Genomic DNA, 24,804 nt, shown 5'->3' on the forward strand with positions numbered 1-24,804 from the left:
TACTGTATCAAAGTAATCAAACTATCAGTTAACCTTTCAATTCTACCTTGGAATTTTATGACACAGTTGTGCACATCAATCTTTCAAGCCCTGACCACTCTTGTTGTTCAATTGCCTCATGTTACCGAGCAAAAAGAAAATGAACTCCTGTTAAAAAGGATACCAATTTCCGGGGAACGAATGTAAATTTTGGAAACAACAGGTCTCTTATTTTTTTATTCTGCCCACCAGGTGTCCGGGCCAGCTTATGGTGCACCTCGACTAATCCCAGGGCACAAAACAACAGGTCTTTAAACTTTAAAGTAGTACTTTCCCTAACATAGAACTATTGAGATCGTGTGGCCCTTTGTAAATATTCCAAGTGTTTTACTTTTACATAAAAATCACTTCTAAGCCATTTGCAAAACCCATAATAATTACAATAAACCAGAAATCTAGAATAACACATCACAATAAGTCCATAATGCTATTAGGAAGGGGAAAACAGTTCTCAGAACTACCAGTAGAAAGGTTGTTGACGAAGAATCTTTACACTTCTTTATGTTAGAACTGTTGAGAACGGCATATGAATTCAATCAAAAAGCTGGATATTAAAAAGTTCACCGACTGACAGAATTCTTCGGACCCTGCTTTGTCAAGCATGCATTTTCAGGTCCTAGAGAACCATTCCTTGCTTGAAAACCCGTGACACCGTAAACCGGTATGCAAGGGAAGGCCTCTTACAAAAAATCAAAAGCACTTCTGAAGTTCTAATAGTGCTTATGTTGATCTTACGGGGATCATTTTGACAGCAGCAGCAATTGGCATGCCTAAAAACCCAATGAAAATACTAAAGAACCACTGCAACAAAGTGAGAGGAGAGGTATATGAGAGGTAAAAGAAACAGATCCACACTCAAACACCCTAAACTTGTGCCACCACATACACACAAACACACAAATATATGTCGAAGGAGAGACTTTCAAGGGAACGATGGAGATATCTTCAACTCCTCTTTGAATGTCCATGAAAAATGGGAGTGACTCGTTCTATCTTCATAACATATATGCATACTAAATGAGCAAGACATACTAACCTATGAATACTAACTTTAAAACCAATCACAAAAAGAAGACATGTTTAAAAAAAAGAGAAAAATGGGAATTCAATAGTTCAGTATATAATACTAAAATATCACCAATTTACACGTGAGGAATGTTGCGGTAGCTCAAATATATGTAGATCACTTGAAGAAAAAAAAAAAAATTTAGTGCTTGAACAATACGCTTTTAACATTTTTAACACATTCCTATATTGAATAATTAGTTCAAGTAGTAATGCAACTAAGGATGCCTTTGTGCCCACATAGTAGCCATAGGCGAGGGAAGTGCAGAATGCATGTCCAAACAACAATAGTTAAATGCTAGTGGGAGCATGGTATTGAAACGAATGCAGAATGCAAAAGGTGCAACGCTTCAATTGCTCGAAGAGAGCTATAAATGCAGAGACCAGGTGAATCCAAATTATCAATACGAATATATGATCAATAAATCTTGTAAAGAAAGTAACAATATTCTCCATGCTTATACTGCTAAAAGGGGTATGTATTTTGACTTTATTTGGTATGTACTTGTGCATGGGACATGTATTGTATAGCATATAATAATATTGCAGCAAGTTGGGAATAAACTCCCTGCGAAACTTCTACATTAATAGGTTAGCTCAAACTTTTGATTTTTGTACAAACTTTTCACAACTCAATAGTCTGCAGATTAGAGCGCTTGAGTGGTAAAAGTTGCCCACTAATATCCATAGGATTTCAGCTTATAAATAAGTGTGCAAATTGTATTCCCACAAATCGAAGTATCAAACACGGCCTATATTATGATATAGAATCATGCACTCATGGTCACTATGTTTGTTGATATTCTAACTCAGCAATTACCACCCCAGTCATTGGCTTTAAGTGTGGATGGTGGGAAGCTATAAAGGCTCCTCATAAGCAATCATGCTACCTACTGTTCATGAACAGCTGAAACAATATTGGTGTGATACCTCTGGCATACTCATGGTAGTACTTGTTAGGTGAACTTCGCAGTTCAGCATGCACAGAGCAATAATTGACTACATTTTGCTATGTGCGCCTTGGCACTTGGTAGCAATTGGAGATGTTACTGTGCAACCACCTTGGATTTCATTCTGAATGTTGTTAATCCAAATATGAACAGTGTGAACCGCACTGCTTTTATTTACCTAAGGTGCAGGTCATCTTTGTCTATTTTTCAGCTGCACTTGATACTCAATTATATCAACTATTCGCAAAAGTTATGGACATTGGACCAATTGATGCCTTTCCTATTAGAACTACACTTGCTAATAATGGCTATTGAGTCATGTGGATGCCTAGTTGATTATTGACTTTAGCACTCCAAAGACAAAATTGCCAACTGAGCCTCCGACCTCACCAGGTACACGATTTTCCCCACAACCAATCATGTTGGTCAAGTGCTTAACCCCCTTAACTCATTAAGTCATGGCCCAACAACAGTCTTTCCATGCATTGCCAAAGCCTATATAATGTGGCCCATCAGGTCCGTTGGCAGTATGGAAGTACTATGGCCTGTCAAACTTTAGAGCCTTGAGTACGCCCAAAATAATTAAGCTTTTATTCATTCTTCATGAGTTTAGTGTTCTACTCTACGGTTTAATCAAATAGTCATTTGAATAGTATACAATAAGATATTTCGATTTATGGATTACTTTTACAAGGATTAAAGCATATATGGTTGGATCGAAAGGGCGTCACAGTGGTAGCATTTTATGTCCACAAACAGAGGAAAGTAAAGACTGGGCTCCTTTAGTTAAACTAAACAATTCTAAAATCAAACACTTAAAAATAATTTCTGTGTAAACTTTAAAGAAGAAAGAGAAAGGAGTAAGTTAAGTGATTACCGTTGGTGATGAAGAATAAGTGAATCTGTTTACCCAGAGATTGACATAGTCAATAAGTCGATAAGTCGTAAATTTCTCTCATCCTTTTTTTTTTTTTTTCTAGCTCCACAATGGACTGAGACTCAAATATGTGTATTCTCTCTCACCCTGTATTCGAAGAGAGAAATGAGGCAGAGGTTGCATGGTTCGGTTTTTTAGTGGAAAAGGTTAAATTCTAAATATAATATGGGTATCACATTCTATTTTCTATGAGGTACCTACCACCCTTTGGAGACAAAAGGGATAGCAAAAGATTATAGTTCAAATTATTAACAATATAACCCATACAGGTGCATTAATGGTTAACTCTTACCCACTTCAAATTTAAGTGTTGTATTTGTATTTGTCTGGGTTGAGTGGCAGAGAAGAAGATAATTAAACATGGTAATGAGGTAAGTAGTAGGAGAACAACATCTAAAATATGTAATTAGAAAGAGATAGTTTAAAAGAAAATATGAACATAAAACAGATATCATAATTGAGACAATAATAGCAAATCAAACAGGGGAAGAATCTATATATTGGTTATTAGACTATTAGTCCATAGAGAATAGCTAGAAACTCAACCAAGGTCACTAACTTGACCTTTAGAACTGCTCATATACTTAAACCAGAAACTACATACAGAGCTATAGTTCCTATATTTATTGGTGTGTTGATAGTACTGCACTCACCTTGTATGCATGTCAGAGCTTGCCTCCTGACTTCATTCACTTGAACCAACCGAACCTCAATGCATGGCAATGTTGGTATGATTTTGAAAGTTCTCTGAAAATGGAAAAATTGAGTTAGAAACTTAGAACCGAAGTAGTTATGCAGTTCCCCATTAAAATAATAGAACAAAGAAGTTTATATTATCTATGCATTCATTTGTAGGTGCCAAATTACAGTTATCAATGAGGTAGTTTGGTTCCTTATATCTCTGATACAGGTCAGGGTAAACATGATTGACAATTTGAGGAATGCATCTATTGTTGTTTGTCGGGTATATAATACAAAAAGTCAAATGGTATTTGTATCTAAATAGGTTCTTCTCCTTAATAGAAAAAAATCGACATGAACATACCTATACTTCTTCGTTTAGAAAAAAACAAAAGATGTCGCATGAAAGAATTTCCACTTCGAAGGCTGGAAATGAAGAGAACAATCTAGGTAATCAATTATAGTACTATAAGGTGAAAGGGCACCAGCGTGAAAAATATGACACTATATGCTTATTTTAGTACTCAAATCCGGACTTTGGGATGCATATTCGGACTATATGCTTATTTGTTTTCTTTAATGTCGCATGAAAGAAAACGCTATATGCGCTGTTGATTAAGGGGGAAACACATTAACAGCAAAGATTCCAATATAGTGTCAAAAGGCACAGTTTTACAACAGAGGATGAAGAAGCTTGCCTGAGTTCTTTGCTATTGATATCTTAAGCTCGAAGGGTCTCAGAATTTCACCGTCTTAACTTGGGAATAGTCTTAGAGAATATCCCTGCAAAGTAATGCCCGGAAGTAAATCAATAGAATAACACGTCTAACTGGAACTTTTCGCAGCAACAATAAATAATATGAAAGCTGAATAAAAAGAGATATGGATCACTTCAAACTACACAACTAAATTGGTGTTTTCAATTAAAAACTACCAAACGAAGCAAAAAAGAAATATAATAAAGGAGCAACACCAAGATAGCTTCTCAAACTGGTAATAGTTAACAACGATGAAATAATGATAGCTAATCATTTTACGTAAGCCATATGTGACTAACTGAATATTTTAAAATTCTCCATATAAGGTTCTGTTAAACTCAAAACTATACAAAACACAAACCGATTCACTTCTAATTCAAAACCCACCTAAACACAAACCGATTCGACAGATTTTTAACTCAAAACCAATCAACACCAAATAACTCAATTGAACCTAACCGAAACCCCTTCAATAGCTAAATGTTGCATGGATAGTGAAGAAGGGGATTAACTCAATTAGATGCCTTTGTTATCTTTTTCATAAGAATTCAAAAAGTATACTTTACGACTTCAACTAATTGTTTCTGGAGTTGGATAGGGCATAGGCGCAACATGATTTTTTGCTTGCACCCGCAATGCTACGAAGGTAACTGAACTTCGGGTGCTGGAACTGGCATAATGTCTAAAGGCTACGACCAAAACACCTCTTGCTTAGCGAGCATCATCATTACAGATTAGCAATTGACTTTGCATGTATGGGGCAAAAATCAAGAACGCAGACAACAACAATCATATTCCATGGCGAAAAAAAAAATTTTCAAGTAAGAAATAAGAAGTGAATGGCCAAATCAAATAGAAAACTTGAAAAATATTTCATTATATAATTCAAAGACAAAAAGTCCTAAAAAAACAATAATGGAACCAAACCCGGGTGCTACAAAGTGGCAACGACTCCATAACAGTGTTTTTCTAGAAGTCTCAATTGAAGATAGTATGTAATACGATACCAATACAATATGAAGTATTAATGGCTTCAAATTAGATAGTTATCCAATTACGGTTCAAATCATATGGGGATTTTTGATGGGTTCCTTCCTCCCATGTCGATCGACCACGCTTAGAAACCACCACGATAATGGCAAAATTTGATGAAGTCCTTCTTTAGTTCCTTACGCTCGATCTAACAGGAATTGGAAGCATAAAACAAAAAATGAGTTTATGAAGAAAGGAGGGGAAGTTGAAAGAACTAAATTTTTTGGGTTAAGCATAAAACAAAGAATGAGTTCATGAAGAAAGGAGGGGAAGTTGAAAGAACTAAATTTTTTGGGCTGTTTTTAAGACCCGGTATTAATGGTATTTAAGTGGGTATTAATGGTAAGACTATCCGCGTACATTTCAATATAAGTGTGGATTTGGTTTTCGACCTGAATTTACATAAAACTCCTTTGTGAGTGTGTTGTAACTGAAGAGTATAAATAGAAATAAAAATTTAAATGACGAAATAGTCCTTTTTAAAGACATTGAATAATTTTTCTTTATATTTAATTAGGGGTATTTGGTGGTAGTAAAAAGGCTGGTCTAATTTAAAAGGCCAAGTTAATTATGATGTACTTTACTAATAGAGATATATATATATATATATATTTCACACTCAAAAAGGTTATTGTGTTAGTTGAGGTGTTTTTGTCATGAAAATAAATAGGTTCTTATCTATTCATGAGTTTGTTGGCTGTTTTCTAAAACCTTGTAGCTTGATTACATTCACGGGATTTTTTATTTTTTTATGTTAGGGAGAAGCTCTTTTAATTCATTGTAATAATTGCGTTCACCAGTACAGTTATTCGGGCAGCTGCAATGAGCTTCACTAACCCTTCAAAGCCGAAATTGGAGATACACAATAAAAAATTAAAAAAAAAAAAAAAATCTAAAACTAAATCCAAAAAGTAAGGCTTCAGCCAACACACCACACAACACACCACAAAACTGGAAAGACTAATAGTCTCTTTCATCAAAAAGTCATTCTCTTGTATAAATTTTGAGAATATGTAAGTGTGTGTAGTGGGATTCACCTGGTATTCACCTAGGATTCCAAGTCTTATCTCAAAGAGGACAAGTCTTTCTACTTGATATACTAAAACACTTTAATATATATCTCTTTAATATAAAAATTATGCCCATTAACAAATCCATATTTATAATAAAGCCCATGGAACTATCAAGAAAGTTTTTTCCTACCATTATTTAAATCTAAATCCCTACACCTCACTTGTATCACAATTAGACCATTGGGAATATGTTATTCACTGTCACACCCATATCTAATTGACCAAATGTGGCATTCAACATTAATTGAACATTAATAAACTTTTTTTTATACCAGTCGGGTTTGAGCCCAATTAGTTGTCACAATTTTCTAATACATAACTCGATCCATAGAGTGGTGGATCCTTTATTAGAATTTGTGATTCAAGACATCCTATATTCATTACCCAAAACTTCAGGTCTAGTCTATGGATAGACGTTACTTTTTAACGTCTCAAATTGTCAAAGTAATAAATTTGAGACACGATAAATTTTCACAATTCCTAAGTCTAGGGAATAATTGTTAGAGTGAGATTTGCATACTAACTTTAATTAACAACGAATTTATAGCATGTTATCACCTTCATCTTCTCAGTGTCAATCATGTGACTATACCAATATACAAACTTAGAGTCTTACTCAAATGATTGAGATATCATCATCCTATCATATAACAGTTATGTATATTACAGTCTTATAAGTAAAGCGTCTGATTTCATCTCTAACTGTGAGTATTCTTGTGACTACACCAGTATATAAACTTAAAGTCATACTCAAATGATTGAGATATCATCATCCTATCATATAACAGTTATATATATTACAGTCTTATAACTAAAGCGTCCGACTTCACCTCTAACTGTGAGCATTCTAAGTAAATAGATACAATCAAATCTTTCACATATGACTCTTCATATGTTTGATTGTTCTAATTCTATTACCTATATAGAACTTGTGGTTTCATCATATAATATTAGTTCATTCATATGCATAATAATAAAATTTGTATGTTTAATTAAACATTATCATTTATAAACAATAAATGTTCATTGGCTTTGTAAATGCCAAATATCCCAACACATATATCGTACACTTCATTTTTCCATGCAAAATATGAAAATTCAATAACAATGTGAGAATAAGGACGTGTGAATTGACTGATGGGAGCGCAGATGGTGTTAAGGCGTTACAACATACTGTGTATAAAAAATGGGAACATTCACATGGAATGTTTTAGTCCTATACTCCTGTGAACAACAAAAGTGGATGCTTGCTCCCATTGTTCTTCTACTCCTGTGAACAACAAAAATGGATGCTTGCTCCCATTGTTCTTCTACTCCTGTGAACAACAAAAATGGATGCTTGCTCCCATTGTTCTTCTACTCCCTAACTGCCATCACAATCAAACACACATAATAAATTCTTGACAAGTGCAAATGCCACCAAATCACTTCGCCACAACAAACAACGGCAACAGAATAGTTCCCAATTTTACAAACCCATAAATCCAACAGAAATTTATCCTTTTTCTTAAGAAAAAAATAAATTTAATCTGAAAAACCTTTTTTCTTAAGAAAAAAATAAATTCAAATTGAAAACCACACTTATAATATTCTTCTTCTCCTTTTTTAGGAGAGAAGGAATTCGTGCTACACATCATTTTCTCGACTTAAAAATTATCTCAAGGTATCACTGAATTTCATACTTTTCTTTGTAAAATCGGGTATTTCAAATTCGGATTATTTGTGTTTACGAGTTATTTTCAATCGAAAATTGGTTTTCCAAATTATTTTTATCCAAAAATTGTCTTTGAAAATGATTAAACAAAAATACTAGTTTTGAGAGTAATTTTCAATATAAAATGGCCCTTGGGACCAATTTCATGTCGTAATAATAAGGGAGTTTTTATTATATATATTTTTTTTTAATTATAATTATAACATTATCTATTTTTAATTTCTGCCCTCGACGATTTTGGTTTTAATGAAACAGAAATAAATATGGTCCAAAATAAGTTGAAAGTTTTGACACGTGGATAAATTGACAAAACAAAGGGCGGAAAAGGAAAGGTGAAAGGCAAACAAACTCGTATTTATTTAATTTCTCCCGTCTTCTCCACGCCCGTAAATTCAGGTTCGCACACAAAACTCACCCCCATCTTTTTATTTCCATTTATTTCTTTATCAATCATAAGAAGTAAAAAAAAAATGGGTTTGTTATACTCTACTCTCAAACTGCTAACAAACCAATGAAAATGCCTGTAATCATTTTATATATGTATATATTTCACACTCAAAAATGTTATTGTGTTAGTTGAGGTGTTTTTGTCATGAAAATAAATAGGTTCTGATCTGTTCATGAGCTTGTTTGCTGTTTTTTAAAACCTTGTAGCTTGATTACATTTTTATTTTTTATGTTAGGGAGAAGCTCTTTTAATTCATTGCAATAATTGCGTTCACCAGTACGGTTATTCGGGCAGCTGCAATGAGCTTCACTAACCCTTCAATGGGTTCTGGTAGTAGAGTTGCTAGGACATTTCAATTTGGAAGGACCCATGTGGTCAAGCCCAAAGGAAAACACCAGGCTACTATAGTGTGGCTACATGGTCTCGGTGACAATGGCGCAAGGTATCATTACTGCTTTACCATTCGCTTGTTGTGGTTTCTATCGTTGTTACTTAATTTTTTGAGTAAGTAAACTAAGAATAGAAGGATGCTGTGCCCGAGTTGAAATATAGAACCTTGTCTTTGTGATTGTTGTTTTGATCGATTCGATGTAGAAATCGGTCTTGCTGTACACAGAACTACAGCATAGTTCTAGTCTTTGTTAAACTAATCTTGCAAATGGATTGACTAACTATAAAGGCTGTAGTGTGGATGCATGGTCTGGGTTAAAAAAACCACAGATCCAGACTGCTCCAATATGGCCATATATGCTAAATAATTAAGTAAACTTAATTGCAACTACAGCCTTTTAGGTTTTTTTGTTGGTTCGATCCTATACAGTAACATGGTAGTAATGATTTTAAGGAAAATTGTAATCAGCTTAATTTGTTGGAACGCGTAGAGTTTACTTGTAAGGTTGTGCACTTGTACCTAACCATTGAGTTTGTGGCACATGAATAAGTACTCAAAAGTGATATCGAGTTGGTATTTCTCCATATTATCTATTTCTCATCGTCTGTGTTTTAGCCTTTTGAAGAAGTCTTTGTTTATTTAGAAGAGACTGGCATCAATGCAGAAAATTAACATATTGGGTTGTTGTGCAGTTGGTCTCAGATCTTGGAAACACTTCCTCTTCCAAATGTAAGGACCTATATAGTTTCTTTGAACTAATGAAACGTCTACTTCAATGACTTCCGTTTTATCTCCATTTGTTGGGAAACTGGTACTATTTTGCTGACATTTACCATTTTTTTCTCTATTAAAATCTACGATTCAGATAAAATGGATTTGCCCAACAGCTCCCACCCAACCAGTAGCAATTTTTGGTGGATTTCCTGCCACTGCATGTAAGACTAATTGTTTTAGATATTTATCTAATGCTATCACGTTTTAGGGTGCTATAGAACAGTGCACACATATTTTTAGCCTCTTTATTTTCTAATTTTGTGAAAGGAAAAAAACTTAGTAACACTAACAAGGATCTAGTAATGATGATTCTTTGTTTCATGTCAGGGTTCGATGTAGGAGATCTTTCAGAGGATGGCCCTGATGATGTTGAAGGATTAGATGCTTCAGCAGCACATGCTGCACAACTGTTGTCTACAGAACCTGAAGATAGTAGGTTTCTTCCAAACATTCTATGAAACAATCCTAGCATGAATTAGATAATGATATATATCAATTCTTTTATAGCCATGATAACGTTGCTAAGAAGTAATGTAGTTATTTTCTCCATCAGTTTTACAAGTTCCAAAACGTGTATAGGTTATAACTTGAGATTTTACGGAGCTTCATCAACATGTAATTTTCACCGATAGCGCTTGAATACATACAGACATATCCTTTCTTCCTGTTTTGACACAAAATGAATTAATTAGAGAGTACCAGTAAGTTTCATCACGTCTTCTAAATATATATTAGCACAAGAATGTGCCTTGTTACTCTCATTTCTTATTATAGATATTTTGTACTTCTGTCTCTGGATAGTTATATCGTTTTCTTGTAGTGTCTCTCCAATTGCATATCATGTACTATCTATGTTCTGGAAAAGAAAAAGAACAGTCTGCATCTTCAAAAAATAACTATATACACGAATCCACTTAAATACATCAAGACATGTCCTGTATTCATGTTTTTTACAGTGATAGAGAAAAGTGATGAAACTCATCTGTCTTCACTTAACGTAAATTTGTGATACTGTCATCATCTCTGCTTCTCTATTTGTTACAGTCAAACTTGGTATTGGAGGCTTCAGTATGGGTGCTGCAACTGCCCTCTACTCTGCAACTTGCTGTGCTCAGGGGAAATATGGGAATGGGAACCCATACCCAGTCAACTTTGCTGCAGTTGTTGGTCTAAGTGGCTGGCTCCCATGTGCACGGTTTGGCTTCTATTGACTATGCGCATCTTCCACACACACATGAAACAAAAATCTCTACTGTATCCACCTCCACATGTTCAAAGTTTCACAGTTGGACACCTTGAGTTAATTCTGTGTGAAACTATCCCATTGCCTATATGAATCATTTGCATCCATTGTTATCCAGGGGCTTGAAAAACAAGATTGAAGATTCACAAGAGGCCACAACTCGTGCTTCATCCTTGCCCCTTTTGCTTTGCCACGGAAAAGGTATTCATGTAGCTCATTATTTATTATTACTATTTTGTATATCTAGGATATAGAAGAGGAAACCAAAGTATGTGAGTTGAATCTATAATTGCATTCCTTGAAAGTTGGTCACAAAACCAAACAAAAATATCTTCATTTTAATCCATGTCAATAGATCCCCAAGAGGCTTATTAGGTTTATAAATATATCGTTTTTAAAGTTATTAGTTGATAACTTAGTTTGAGATGGTGATGGTTATAAGTTGCAAGCCTTATTCTGTGAGGAACTTGATTCTAGTTGGTGGAATTGATGATTCCATTACATAATGGGATGGTGTCTTTCTACCGAAATTACATATCCCAAGTCCCAAACTCCCAATATGTGTATCCGAGTCACTATATAAGTACATTTTTCCTCTACTCTACGTCTCTACTGGAATCATTAATCCTATTTATTATAAGTATCAATTTTGTTTCTTTAAGACAAATCAGTTTAGTCTTATACTTTATGATAAGTGCTAAAATGTTTAATTCTATTACTAATTAGTTACGCGTTTGGCTTTTTTTAAGTGTTTTTCCTAGTGTTTAGAACGTAGGCTAAGAGAATCTCGAAAATGTGTAAATACTAAATAGCCTAGGCTAGGTTATATAACATGGAAAAAACAAAAACCTCCAAAGCAAAGACTATCAAAGACAAGCCTGCAAATATCTTCTCAAGTTTAAAATATTTACTATCTACTGTATACAATCCACAGACAGCAAGTGAGTTAACAAGCTAAGTTGTAGACAGAAACTTATCTCATCCGATTAACAAGCTAAGTTTGAAAAGTAAGGCCACTGAAAATAATTTGCTTCACGGGACCAAATCATACCCATTTCAGTCATTAGCATTGGACCACTATATACCGTGTGTAAAAATGTCCGTGTAAGTAGTCTATAAATCTCAAATGACAGTGTACTTTAGACTGTGCACTGGAAATGCTCAAATATGCCGTCTCCAGATAATATGTGTGATTTTACAGTCTTAAAAAGCAGTCAGCAGAAGCATAGAAACACGGCAAATAACTTGTTAAGACTTCATGCACATATTCAAGTTAAGAGGGGGCTGAATATGTATAGCCTGATCGTCAACCTTTGTTGTGAGTGGTAACAATGATTTTTGTCCCATTTTGTCAGGTGATGATGTCGTCCTCCATAAACATGGTGAAAGATCTTCAGAGGTGTTAAAATCTGTCGGATTCCAGAATCTTATTTTTAAAAGCTACAGCGGGTATCTGACTCTCCTTGCTTAATATCTAATTTTCATTCTTGTTGCTGTTATTGATATAGAGATAAACAAAAATAGAAATTTGTAATTTGATAGAGCTAAAAACTTTTTTTCTGGAACACCTGATTTGGTTTTGCAGGCTTGGCCACTATACCGTTCCTGAAGAAATAAATGAGGTCTGTAATTGGCTTTCAGCGAGGTTGGAGCTGGACGGATGAATGAGCTAAAGATTATATGGCTTGTTCATAAAAGTTGATTATTTTAAGCAGATGTTGGACTTGGGGTAGGTGGTAAAGCCGTAGAGGTGGTTTTCAGTTGTATGTTTTCTGGTATTGGTGTTGGTGAATCTCAAAACTCGTGACTTTTTATGACAAACCCCCTCCCCTGATTGGTTTATGAAACTTTTATTGGGTTATGATTTGGATTCCATAGAATTTGTTTATTTTACAGTGAACCTGAAATTAATGATTGAAAATGGAAAACCATAATTTTAGGGTAGAGAACTGCTACATACAGCTGATGATTGATGGTAAATGTTCAAACGTTCAAAAGACAAATGTAAAAGTATAAAACTTTCCTAGCAAAATTCTGCACATCAATGTATTAAGAGAAGTAAATATTACATTTTACAACTCTGAACCTGTGACCGTGGATGGAACAGTCTGCGTTTGTTTCCTCACTCATTTGAGGAAAGTAAAGAAAAATCTATGAGTGGTCACTATAGAATAGAAAAGAAATTAATGAAGTAGATTTTTTTTTTTTTTGTTTCCTCACTCATTTGAGGAAAGTAAAGAAAAATCTATGAGTGGTCCACTATAGAATAAAAAAGAAATTAATGAAGTAGATTTTTTTTTTATGCGTATATTTGGTTACTTCGGAAAAAGAAAGGAAAACCCAGGAATAGAATCTATAATGTTTGTGAGGACAAAAGTTGAGAAAGAAAAGAAATAGAAAAATTATATATTTTTTATTAAATTTTATTTCCCTTTTTTTTCCTTGACTGTTTGTTATGTTATGCAAAAGCTACGGATAGAAAAACTAGCCGATTTTTTTCCTTTCCCCTCAAATCCGAAGGTTGAGCCATAGTTTAGTTTTCACAGGAGAAAGACAATTTTCTTTTCCATAGCAAACAAACACATTAAACTTATGGAAAAGGTGGACCACACTAGATTTTTTCATTCCCATCTCATTTCCATCCTCAAAAACGCAGCCTAAAACTTGTAGGACTGGAATGTAGAAATGGATAAAACGTTCACGCCATAAGCTCTTCCTTAAGGGAACAAATACTGAGGGTGCGACCGTGTAATGCAGCAAACGGTGCGTGTAATGCAGCAAAGAGTTTGCAGGAAACTGTGCAATGTATGGTGATAAAGAAGAGTTTAAAGGGGGTGAATAAGCATCATACAGTTGAGGAAAATGTACTTCACAAAGTGACTTCACGAGCAAAGTTTGCGAACAAGAAGGATTAAGAACTTTCGGTCGAGGATTATGCTTTCTGACAAGCTTATTAAATCTGTTTTAGGGCAGAAGACTTGAAACTGCGAAGGAAGCATAAGATGAACCAGTGGAACATTTTCACAAGTTTTGAGTTTCTTTACTTTCTTTTGTTGTTTACCAACACAATCCCACTAGCAGGTTTTCCTCCTGTCTTGTCTTGAGGAAATGGCCAAACTGCTAATGACCACCGAAAATTATGGAGCATCAGCTTTTGCTAGGTCTTGGACTCTTGGGTACATCATTTTTTGCTAGCAGCCCTTAGGTTACGTTTCACAAATATATTTTTCGCAGCCTAAACGAAGGACTTCGAAGCATTTTCTTACCAACAATCGTAATGGACCTAAGCAAACTCAAAAACTCCGACCAAGACAAACATGTCTAGCGAGTAGGATTTAAACTTTTCACAGGCAGATATCCTCTTCATCAATATGCCTGGCGCCATGGAAAATCATCCCGCCAATTGTAACTTGTAATCAGTACAATCCGAAGTTTGTGTTTTTTTTCCCTCTGTTACAGAATAAAGGTACGTTAACAAGTGTGAAACTTATTTTCAGTCTCAGAGTAAATGAGGTCCAGAACTCCAGATCTCAACAAACTAACTAGAAGACAAATATCACCCCTACATAAATGGGTAGCAACACCGGCTATGTATTTGAACAAAAGTGAATTGGAACTTTCAATATTTTGATCTTTATGAAAATATCAATAACTTTGGCCTAACAGGGGACAAATTCATCTCTTTATAAGTTGCTACAAAGCAATTAAGCCAACTGGAGTAAAGGTCAAGTAAATGATGAATAACACAGTTGGGAAGTCTGAAGGCGTGGATGACTGGTATAACCACAATATTTATCTGTCAATATTGCACATTTAAATAGATGTCTACTTGGGATCCGACCCAGGTCATGTAATGTAAGTTATTAACACTGACCATAGGAGCTATAGCATTACTGATATATGGGAAAAGCTGCAAGTGGTTTTCGTATGCTGAGCATGCCATGTACCATCCCAACTCTGGAACTTATTGAAAATGAAGCTATTTGGTTCCACTGCAGCCAAGAGAACAAACGAGTCTGCAGACACAAAAAACCAACAGCAAAACCAGTGTCACTATAATGAAAAGAAAATGAAATAACAATAAAAATAGAGAACTAACCATTCATAATATAATCAACACTCACCCTGAACAAGCACGCAACTCAATTGTTGCTACTACTACCTTTAGGGTCACTATATGGGGTAAGAGAAGGGAAAGAAGATATAGATTGCAACACAAATTTACGTCCGCTTCTCAAGCCAGGAGATGAGCTTGACCTCAGACTGTGCAAGTGCGTATTTGGAGGTGAGACCCGCTTCTGATTTGGAGAGCTTGCTTTCACAGCCTTGATGGGAGTGTGAGTGTCCTTCAGTATGTCAGGAGTGTCATCCTCTAGAATCTCATACCCAATATCAGAGTCAGACTCATGACACAACTTGCTCCCACTTAACTGAGGCCTTGGTGTAATGGGCGAAGTACGCCAACAAAGAGAACCAGACAAGCGAACACTTCCTTGTAATTGAACCTGTGAAACCTTGGCACATTCCCTACTATGGGATGGGGATGAAATGTCCGTAGAGTTCATGGGAGGCTGTGCCAATGGAGTGAGATTATATATGTCCTCAAGTCCATCCCACCTTGGGGAAAAATTCAACCTTCCTGTAACACTGTATTCAAACTCCTGACCAAAGCCTATATCCAAACGCCCTTCACCCGTTGTAGATCGAGTGCTATGGGGTTTTAAATTTCCTGGAGACCTTGTGTCAGATTCCGGTGATGGAAGGCATCTACCTAGAAACCGAGATTTAGGAACGTCTCTTCCGTGACTGTATATTAAAAAAAGAGGAACAAGGACAAAAAGTAAAATCAGAGGGCGAAATATATAATTCAGGTATTAAATACTGCTGGGGTTTGAAAATATGTACTTTGAATGCTGAAATGATGGAGTTACGGGTGTGAGATTGTGTGGATGACAATGTTCTGGGTGTATGACATCTCTCCTATTCCCCATAACCAGCTTTCCCTCAGACCGGTCCTCCCAACTGTCCCTATCTAGCTTTGTGGATATCATATCACGAATTTCATTATATCCTACAAAGGAGTGAACATCTTGATATTTAGGTTATCCAAATGCAAGCACAAAAGCATCAAGAGCAACAACAGGAAAAGGGACACCTTCTAAATTTTAGATATTGTTAGCTAATCAAGATTATCATAATACATGCACTTGACTCAGCAAGTCAGCAATTATATACAAAAAAAAAAAAACTGTCTGTGGAAGCAAGTTACAAAAGTTAAATGCCTATGTGGCATGCAACATATAACCAAGTATAACAAAGATGCAAAACAAATAAACTAATTTATTATATCGTTACTTGTTGAATAATGAGATACAGATGCAAATAAAGTTGAAAAGTGGGCAGTGCCCAATATGATTAGTTTTATCACCAAATAAAGATATACTAGTTATGGAACTGCAGAAACACTTCCACCAAAATTCCAGATTAGCACTCCTTGGTACAGACCTAGAGTAGAATCCAAAATCAACTACTTCTAGTTAAGATTTTCACTGTTTCTACTTATCCAAAACAGAAGGAGGGATTTTAACTGAAGCACTTAAACATGATATATATGAATTATCATATTTGTAAGTGAACAATGCATTTCATAAGGAATGCACCATATAATGGAGTACTATCCTTATTCTTCGACCTGAGTACTGAGTAAATATCACATTTTTTAAGTTATGTAAAACATATTTTAGTCCACGAGTCTTGCTACTGTATGTGTGCGTGTGTGTTTTCATCAATTTCATCACTTCCACCAGTCATACCCTGAACACCCACATCCATGCTGATAGATCCAAGGTTCGAACTATGTGTAGTACGACATTTTGACTTTCAACAGATTGTTTATCACAAAATCAGTTGCTACACTTATACACCTTTCAACTATGTTATATCTCAATATTACACAATCATCCGTTTTCTAATGAAAGTTTAAAACTTACCTTCTTTGATGCCAAAAGAATTTTTGCACCCTTCACATCTACATCCAGCAGAGCATCCAACACCAGACTGTATAACAGAAAAGACAGGTAAGCATGTCCAGTGGCAAGAGAATAAATTATATTACAAATGGCAATAAGACCAAGCTTGGAACAAATATCTAAACCTGAAAGCATTCACAGTATTTTTTAAGACACATGGACTTCTTGCAATTGCATCCCCTTTTATGCCTTGCTGAGGCAGGTGTCACCTTGTTAGTATCTTCCTGCAGAGTGGAATCAAGAGATTTTAGCTCTCCAAAGACCATAAAGTGCTTTCAAATGGAGCTAGAAAGAGATTCCTTACTCCGCTGTTTGCTGGGGATGCCGTCACACGACGTACAATTTTAGGAGCAAACGCAAGTGGATTGCGTGTTTCAATTTGTTGCCGGGTTCCAAGAACCATATCTTCATATTCAGGTTTGTTGAAGCACCCTTGGCATGCACAAGGTTCAGCACAATATATTCCAGCAGCAAAACACTCACAATAACTGCCAACAATAATGTGCACATGATCAACGATAAAGGGATTGGCTTACTAGAATTCATTTGTTATTATCATATCTTGCATGACTTACAGTTTCAAGCATTTGGACCTTCTACAATTGCAACGCTTGCAACCTTCGTCCTCAATGGTGTATGTCCTCTTCCTGGACATTGCAAATCATTAATCCCATACCCAAAAGGAAAATCAGAGAGCGTCAGATAATGAAATAAACAGAAAATGACTTGCCTCTTCTTTGTGGGGCTCATTTGGTTAAATTCCTGAATTCCATCAGCGTCATCTGGAGAAAAAAAAAAAATCTCACTACAAACTTCAAAAAATTGAAAAAAAAACTATCCAATTGTTTACTCATACCATAAGGAACTGGAGAAGTGGGAGAGTTTTCTGCGACCAACACAGATGATGACTTCTCTCTCTGTACACTTGGATAATCATCTTCAGTAGAGTTTATGCTTGAAGACGAGGGGCAGACCATAGCTGCAGTGTTTACAATGCTATTCAAGTGCAAGCCTATCCCAGATGGCAATGGACCTCTTATGGATGACTTTCCACCATTTCGAACAGATCTATCAACATGAGTATCTAGTCTTTTAGCTGAGACGAGAGACAATTTTGAGGGCATTAGATGAGAAGAATTGACCGTGCAGTTATTGCTTGGAGTTGCAAGATCCGACTGAGATGATCCCAATATCTCCAAGTTTGTAGGATTTGCAGTTACACTTGAGCAGCGGGTAATAATAGCAGGACTTGAAAAACCACAATTTGTACTGATAAATTTTCTGCGGGCCTCTGAAGCCTCAAACTGAAGACAGCGCCTGCGGGTGCCACGCTGGTGCTGCCCAGCCTCCTACATTTACTATTGAAGTTAAACTGCTGCAAAAAATTCTAAAAATAACCAATACCAAACAAATATAATAGAGAATAATAACCAGCCAGCATGGTGATGTTCTCAAAAGAGGAACATATGAAAAACATGCACGCAAACACAATATCAATCAATTTCCAAAATGGGCAAAGTAACAATTTCGTTTGAGCGAAAAATGCATTTATGGTATCAGCTTCAACCGCCAGCATGGTCATTTTACTAGGGTAAGACAGGAATGGTAACATAACTGAGAACTAGGTGTCTAAACTTTCAAAAAAGAACTTGATTTGTCTCAGCCATTTATAGGTTTCATCCGCTAACTTTGCATTGAAGGACGTGACAGCAAGATAAACCTACAGAAACTTTGTGTACTTGGTTTGACAAAAACAAAGGTGAGAGAACCTTTTCCATGAAAAAGACTATATTGTGACGAGGCAAACTATATAATTAAGAGAGAGAGAGAGAGGAGGGGGGTGGAATCAGTTTACCTGGTCCCTCTTCTAAATTTGTTGGCATACACATAGATACAATACCTTGTGACACATTGATAAGTCAACAATTGTGTATCCAAGGTCAATCATAATTCACAAGCCGTAACCATTGATCCACTTTATCCCACCATTTACTAATTTTGACTTTTATATGTTCATGATAGTTTAAACCTATAAACTGATTTACTAAATAGTATAAAAAAAAGATATGTTTCTAGGCACCTCAAGATCGCCGATCTTGTTCTCAATTGATTCATTTGATAGTACCGCATGCTCATCAATCAGAAGATTCTCAGGTAGCACTTGGGGGTTTTTGTCGCTTTTCCCCTCCTGCTCTCCTTCGCCACTCTGCAAGTTAATATCTTTTAGTTCATAGTGCAAAGACTTCTGAGTAGATATTTTATTAATTTGTCAATAAAATGTAGCTTCTTTTTCTTTAAGATAAATTACAAAAGAATCTGTGATAACCTGGGTATCTAAATGTGTGAAACTTTGTGCAGCAGATGGAGGCTGATGAGAGAAGTCAGACGAATTGATGTCTTTGATATCCTCAGATATTAGATCTGGATGCTCAACGGACTGCCTTTCACCTTTGTGATTTTCTGCTTCAACAACTGCCAGTGTGTTCCCTTGTAGGTTCTCCTCAGTGCCAACTGAGGATATAATCTGCACATCAGTTTCACCCTCCATATTTTTCAACATTTTGTCCCCAGCATTGAAGGCCAAAACTGTGGTTTCTTTAGATCTAATGCATCCACTTTGTAACGCTTCGGGTGCATCATCAGCTTGATTCAAACATAAATTGGCTGAATCTGAAGAATCACAGCCAACTTCAACAGAATCAGCAAGGTATTCGTCCACACATCCTGACGGACTGCTGGGTTGAACTTGCACTGAATCCTTGCTGTCACAAGCTTTACGAATACAAGGAACAATACCAACCATCAATTTCCTGCTAGATCGTTCAGAAATATCTGAACCCACCGCAACTGTATTTCTTCTATGTTCATGCTCGAGAGAGAGTGCTGCATTTGAAGAGTGCGAATATTTTGACCTGGCACAGAAGTGAAACAGATTCATCCAACCAAAAGCAGCTGTAATCTCAACTATATGAACGACAAAAACATTAATATACCAAATTACAAAGACCCAGTAAACCAAAAGCCTCACCTCTTTAGAAAATTTGTTTCTGGATGTGGATTAAGGCGCAGTGATGTAAACACTGGTGGCGGCGTAGGAATACTAAGCTCTGGAAAGCCTTGTGCAACATGTGCTGCCTTGACAGGCTTAATGGGAGATAGGTTGCAAAGGTAGTTAAACAATGGGGATTCCTACAATCAATAGAGCAAATGTAAATTACAAAATGCAAGTTCCACATGTTGAACATATATGAAACACCCAATTCCAAAGCTACAAAAGAATGTCCAATTTGCTCTTACTGTCAATCACGAATAAAATGACACCTGAATGGCTAAATGTAATAAATAATATCCTCCACATAAAACCCCATATTTTGTTTAATGTATCAGTTTAGGCCCAAATGTCTTTCCTACTCAGCAGACCCCAGGCCAGGGTCCTACATGTTTACAGTACATTTCATGTTACCTACGCCATTATCAAAAGAATGCAATTTTAATCGAAGCAAGTGTGTCAATACAATCCAGAATCCATTATGCATTAAGAACTTGACACGGAGCAGCTGAGGCGGAACAACAAAGAGGTCCAATGTCTACCGCCTCAGCCTCAACTCCACATGGAGCTTTAGTCCAACACTACTCAACATTCAAAGAGTGCACTGACAAGAGTTAATCCCTCGCAAAAATCCTCACTTTTAAGTAATCAATGTCCATTAGCAATGCAATCCATTCACTTCACTCGTCATTACTCAATCAAAACAACATCCCATAACAACCACCGACAAAATTCCCCTCGCAAATAGAAAAAAAATCAGTTACTCAACTACTCCAAGTCCAGTTCAAGTCCAACCACATAAAAAACCCTAACACCCAAACCCTAATTAACCAACCACAATTCAACCCTAACCTTAAAAACCCCTCATTACCAAAACCTAACATCACTCCCAACCATACCACATCACCAACATTACAACCAAACGTTAAAAAAAAAAAAAAAAAACGAATCAAACATCAATCCGACGTAAATTCCCAAATGTAAAACACTAATCCAACCAAAAATTAATCAAATTGAACTAAAAAACACAAATACAGACAACCAATCAGAAACCAACACGAGATTTAGTAAATAAATAGTAGAAATGAGTGAACTGAAAAAAAAAAGAGGGGGGCAATGTATACTTGAACAACGGGAGAATCTGAAGAAGAAGAAGAAGCAATGAGTTTATTACTTTCAGGAGAATTCATAGTGATAAACCCTAACCCTAATTCTCTCTTGTTGCATTTTATGCTTATTTCTCTCTCTTCGTTTCTGAAAAAAATGATTTTTTTTCCTTTTCCTTTTTTTCTGTTTTTTTTTGGGTGAGGAGCGCCAAAGACTTAAATCTTGGGCGGGGGATTTCTTTTCGGCTACCTTGTATTTTAGAAACTTTTTAGGCTATTTATTTTCCACTCCCTATGAACGTTCTAAAATATTATTACAAGAAGACCCTTCATAGAACTTGTTTCGTTTTTCCCATTGTGTGGTTCATGTCGAGAGGCACCTTTGTACAGTCCTCCAATGAGATCAACCAAATTAGATAATGGTTTGTGTCCTTTCGATGTTTTTTTTTATTTAAGTCGCTAATATTTTTGTTTTGATCATATAATGGCATGGACATAGACGGTGTGTGAGGGAGCATTAGTACATTTGTTTAAATTTTTTATTTTTTTATTTTTCTAACCAGGTCTCGGGATTAGTCGAGGTGCGCATAAGCTAGCTCAGACACCCGGTTAGCCAAAACAAAAAAAATGGTGGCAGAAAACTCTCCCACTTCTTTGATTAATTTGTTCAAATTTTTACAAATCTTTGTATTGATAAAAAAAAAAAAAAACTTCAGATAATGCTGATATAGGTTTCAGGAATTTAACCAGAGAAGTGGTAAGTCATTGTCTGTTTATTTGATTATCTAACACTCTCAGTTTGATCAGAATTATCACGATGTTGCAATTTTCAAAGGTCAAAATGCAGAATCCTGCTCGCTATGGAGCGAAATCAGTAAAGCCATTTGGGCCTTAACATTGGGCTGGGCTAAATAAAAACAGTGCTTACGTTTTAAAAAAAAGCCCAAACCGATTCCTCCCGTGTCCCGTCAGCTTCTGTTTTTGCTGAAATCTGAAATCTGAAATCTGAAATCAGTCAACTTTAAAGTCTAATTCCTTTCTTCGTTCTCTTTCAACAAAAGAAAGAAGATCCATCTAGAGTTTTAAGGGGGCTTCTAGAGTTGCAGAAGAAAATGAACTCAACAACACCATCAGAAGATAATCAAGATAATTACAACAAAGCGACGACTCATGAAGTGTTTGTTAATGTATATGATTTAACTCCTCTTAACATCTATTCTTACTGGCTTGGTTTTGGTATCTTTCACTCTGGTATTGAAGGTCAGCTCTTTTTATTATCCATTTGAATTTGGGCATTTGGGATTTTATTTGTTCTATATGAGAATGCTGATTTTAGCTCAGAATTTTAAAAAAGATGATTCTTTTCATATGCTGTTGTTTTTTCAGAAGAGTAATGTGATGTAATTGAACATTATTGGTCTAATTATCTAAAAAAAAACATTATTGGTATGATATGTTGGAGCGCTACGGATTGCTTCTCCTAATATTGGATGCTGCTACAATTTGTGCTCCTACATTGCTACAGTGGCTTCTGATGACTGCATAGTAAGAGACATACTATGTGGACAGATACGGGTCATACATTTTCTTACTCGTATTTACTCTCCTGATAAAATGAAGAAGAAATGCCACACTTCAAATACTGTATTGAAAAATTTAACTGTTGCTCTTGCGGGCATTCTATATTCTCACTTGAGATTTAAAATTAGGCCACTTCGGTTTTAGTAGTAGCATCAATAAGTTGAGGTTCCAATTGATATTTGCATACTACGAACAATCTGTTACATGGAAATACTATGCTGATGAAAGGAGTTTTCTTAGGGAGAGGAAATATGTTTGTGTGTCTGGAAAGATTTTATTAAAGCTGTAGGTAGACAATCGTAAAGGAGGCGAGTATTAATATGTAATTGTAAGTATCATGGGTGAGGTTGTCATGAATTCAGATTTAATAAATCTACTTAGTGAGTGGTAAAGCCATATCACGATCACGATTACCAACTACTAGCAATAATATAAGATTAATATAGAACTCTATGTGGTAAGTTTCTTGAATGATGGTTTATCTAATAAAAATTATTGCACTTGCCTTTTGGATTAACAGTACATGGTATGGAGTATGGATTTGGAGCGCACGAGTACCCTGTTAGTGGTGTATTTGAGGTAGAGCCAAAGAGTTGCCCCGGTTTTGTGTATAAATCCTCTATGTTGTTGGGTCATACAACAGTGCCACCTTCTGAGTTTCGGGCTTTTTTGGAGAGCATGGCTTCAGAGTACCATGGAGACACCTATCACCTGATCTCCAAAAATTGCAACCATTTTACAGATGACCTTTCCTTGAGATTGACAGGCAAACAAATACCAGGATGGATAAACCGACTTGCCCGACTGGGTAGGCAGGCACTTATTTTCATTTGATTCTTTGTTTATTACTTATTATTAACGATATTTTTTTTTTGAAATTCATTATTTCTCAACATTTAAGGTCTGGTCTATATTTCAGGTGCCTTTTGCAGTTGTCTCCTTCCAGAAAGCTTTCAAGTTCCTACATTTAAACAGCTGCCTGATTACCATGGCTATTCTGGTTCGTAGTATTCTCATTCCTAGTTCGTGTTATGGTTCTATTGGTATTGTTGTCCTGAAAACTACAGGATACCTTGAATAGTACTTATTTTATCCTTGGTTTACTGCTGAAAAAAAATACTTGTACTAACATTTTCAAATGTATGTGTGGTACTCAGAAGAAGATGTGTCCGAATCTCACTCAGCTACCACTCCGCGTGAACATATAGAAAGTGATGATGCAGATCAAGATAAACACCTCCTGTCACCATCCTCAGGTGGTGCTGAGATTGCATTTATAAAAGAAGCCCATAGGTGATACATACCTCATGTTGAAGCAACAATGAATCATATTTTTAGTGGCCCGCGATAGTTGCACATATTGGAGCTTCAAGTTTCAACCCTGAAGCCATATTAATCCGTTCTCTTTTGCTCCAGCCTTTCTTTCTCGTCTTTTCCATTTATTTGCCAAATTTATTCTATTGCTCTCATTTTTAATGGTGTCTCCCTGGTAAGTTTTGCAAATTGCTTGTATACTTCTGAACGGATTGGATAATTGCCTGTTTGTTTGTTGTAATTTATTAGTGTTTAATTGTTTGTATGTATTCAACACTTGCAACTTTGAAAGAAATGGAGTTATTCGTCAGTATTGTCACAATTAATTGATGTCTTTATAGTGCAAAGATGCAACCAACCAAACAATTTTCTGTCTCTCTGAACCAATGAAATTAATCTTCAACCTTGATTGAATCCAGTTCTAATGTCTGCATCCTATTGTTTCTTTTTCAATAGTGAAAATATATCACAAGATGGTATAATGGTGCGAGTGTCTGTGCAGAACAAATCTGTGTTCGGAGATAGATTAGGTGGGACTTGGGAGTTCGACTGAGAACACCAGTGTGCTTACTTTCATTTAAAAGTGTACTCTAATTACCATGTAACTCTGCAGTTCTATG

General features: G+C 35.8%; 3 protein-coding genes across 8 annotated transcripts; 2 read left to right on the top strand and 1 right to left on the bottom strand.

Annotated features, from left to right (window-relative positions):
* The first annotated feature begins 8,418 nt into the window (after positions 1 to 8,418).
* Positions 8,419 to 12,966, top strand: LOC147507645 (uncharacterized). 5 transcript variants are annotated; one of them, XM_086600351.1, is made up of 9 exons: positions 8,419 to 8,645; positions 8,933 to 9,139; positions 9,781 to 9,817; positions 9,954 to 10,023; positions 10,190 to 10,294; positions 10,907 to 11,057; positions 11,224 to 11,306; positions 12,461 to 12,554; positions 12,691 to 12,966. In XM_086600351.1, the coding sequence occupies exons 2-9, from the start codon at positions 8,997 to 8,999 to the stop codon at positions 12,767 to 12,769; spliced, it is 762 nt and encodes a 253-aa protein (XP_086456477.1). In that variant the 5' UTR covers positions 8,419 to 8,645; positions 8,933 to 8,996; the 3' UTR covers positions 12,770 to 12,966. The 5 variants fall into 5 exon arrangements, with proteins under 5 accessions (XP_086456477.1, XP_086456476.1, XP_086456479.1 ...); XM_086600350.1 differs by having other exon boundaries at positions 8,505 to 8,645; positions 8,975 to 9,139; XM_086600353.1 differs by having other exon boundaries at positions 8,636 to 8,772.
* A 1,733-nt stretch (positions 12,967 to 14,699) lies between these two features.
* LOC147507646 (CRC domain-containing protein TSO1-like) lies at positions 14,700 to 21,495 on the bottom strand. Of its 2 annotated transcripts, none has more exons than XM_086600348.1 (13): positions 21,308 to 21,495; positions 20,163 to 20,323; positions 19,461 to 20,046; positions 19,215 to 19,340; positions 17,991 to 18,483; positions 17,865 to 17,916; positions 17,710 to 17,781; positions 17,439 to 17,622; positions 17,260 to 17,358; positions 17,096 to 17,162; positions 16,011 to 16,176; positions 15,230 to 15,911; positions 14,700 to 15,121 (listed from the first exon to the last, which is right to left on the bottom strand). In XM_086600348.1, the coding sequence occupies exons 1-12, from the start codon at positions 21,371 to 21,373 to the stop codon at positions 15,248 to 15,250; spliced, it is 2,736 nt and encodes a 911-aa protein (XP_086456474.1). In that variant the 5' UTR covers positions 21,374 to 21,495; the 3' UTR covers positions 14,700 to 15,121; positions 15,230 to 15,247. The 2 variants fall into 2 exon arrangements, with proteins under 2 accessions (XP_086456474.1, XP_086456475.1); XM_086600349.1 differs by lacking the exon at positions 21,308 to 21,495 and adding an exon at positions 20,822 to 20,930.
* A 787-nt stretch (positions 21,496 to 22,282) lies between these two features.
* LOC147507647 (deSI-like protein At4g17486) lies at positions 22,283 to 24,510 on the top strand. Its single transcript, XM_086600355.1, has 4 exons — positions 22,283 to 22,549; positions 23,391 to 23,678; positions 23,790 to 23,870; positions 24,028 to 24,510. Exons 1-4 carry the CDS (start codon positions 22,402 to 22,404, stop codon positions 24,165 to 24,167), a joined length of 657 nt encoding a protein of 218 aa, XP_086456481.1. The 5' UTR covers positions 22,283 to 22,401; the 3' UTR covers positions 24,168 to 24,510.
* Positions 24,511 to 24,804: the final 294 nt, after the last annotated feature.

This window comes from Coptis chinensis, chromosome 3 (assembly GCF_015680905.1).
Source record: "Coptis chinensis isolate HL-2020 chromosome 3, ASM1568090v1, whole genome shotgun sequence".
Taxonomy (NCBI): domain Eukaryota; kingdom Viridiplantae; phylum Streptophyta; class Magnoliopsida; order Ranunculales; family Ranunculaceae; genus Coptis; species Coptis chinensis.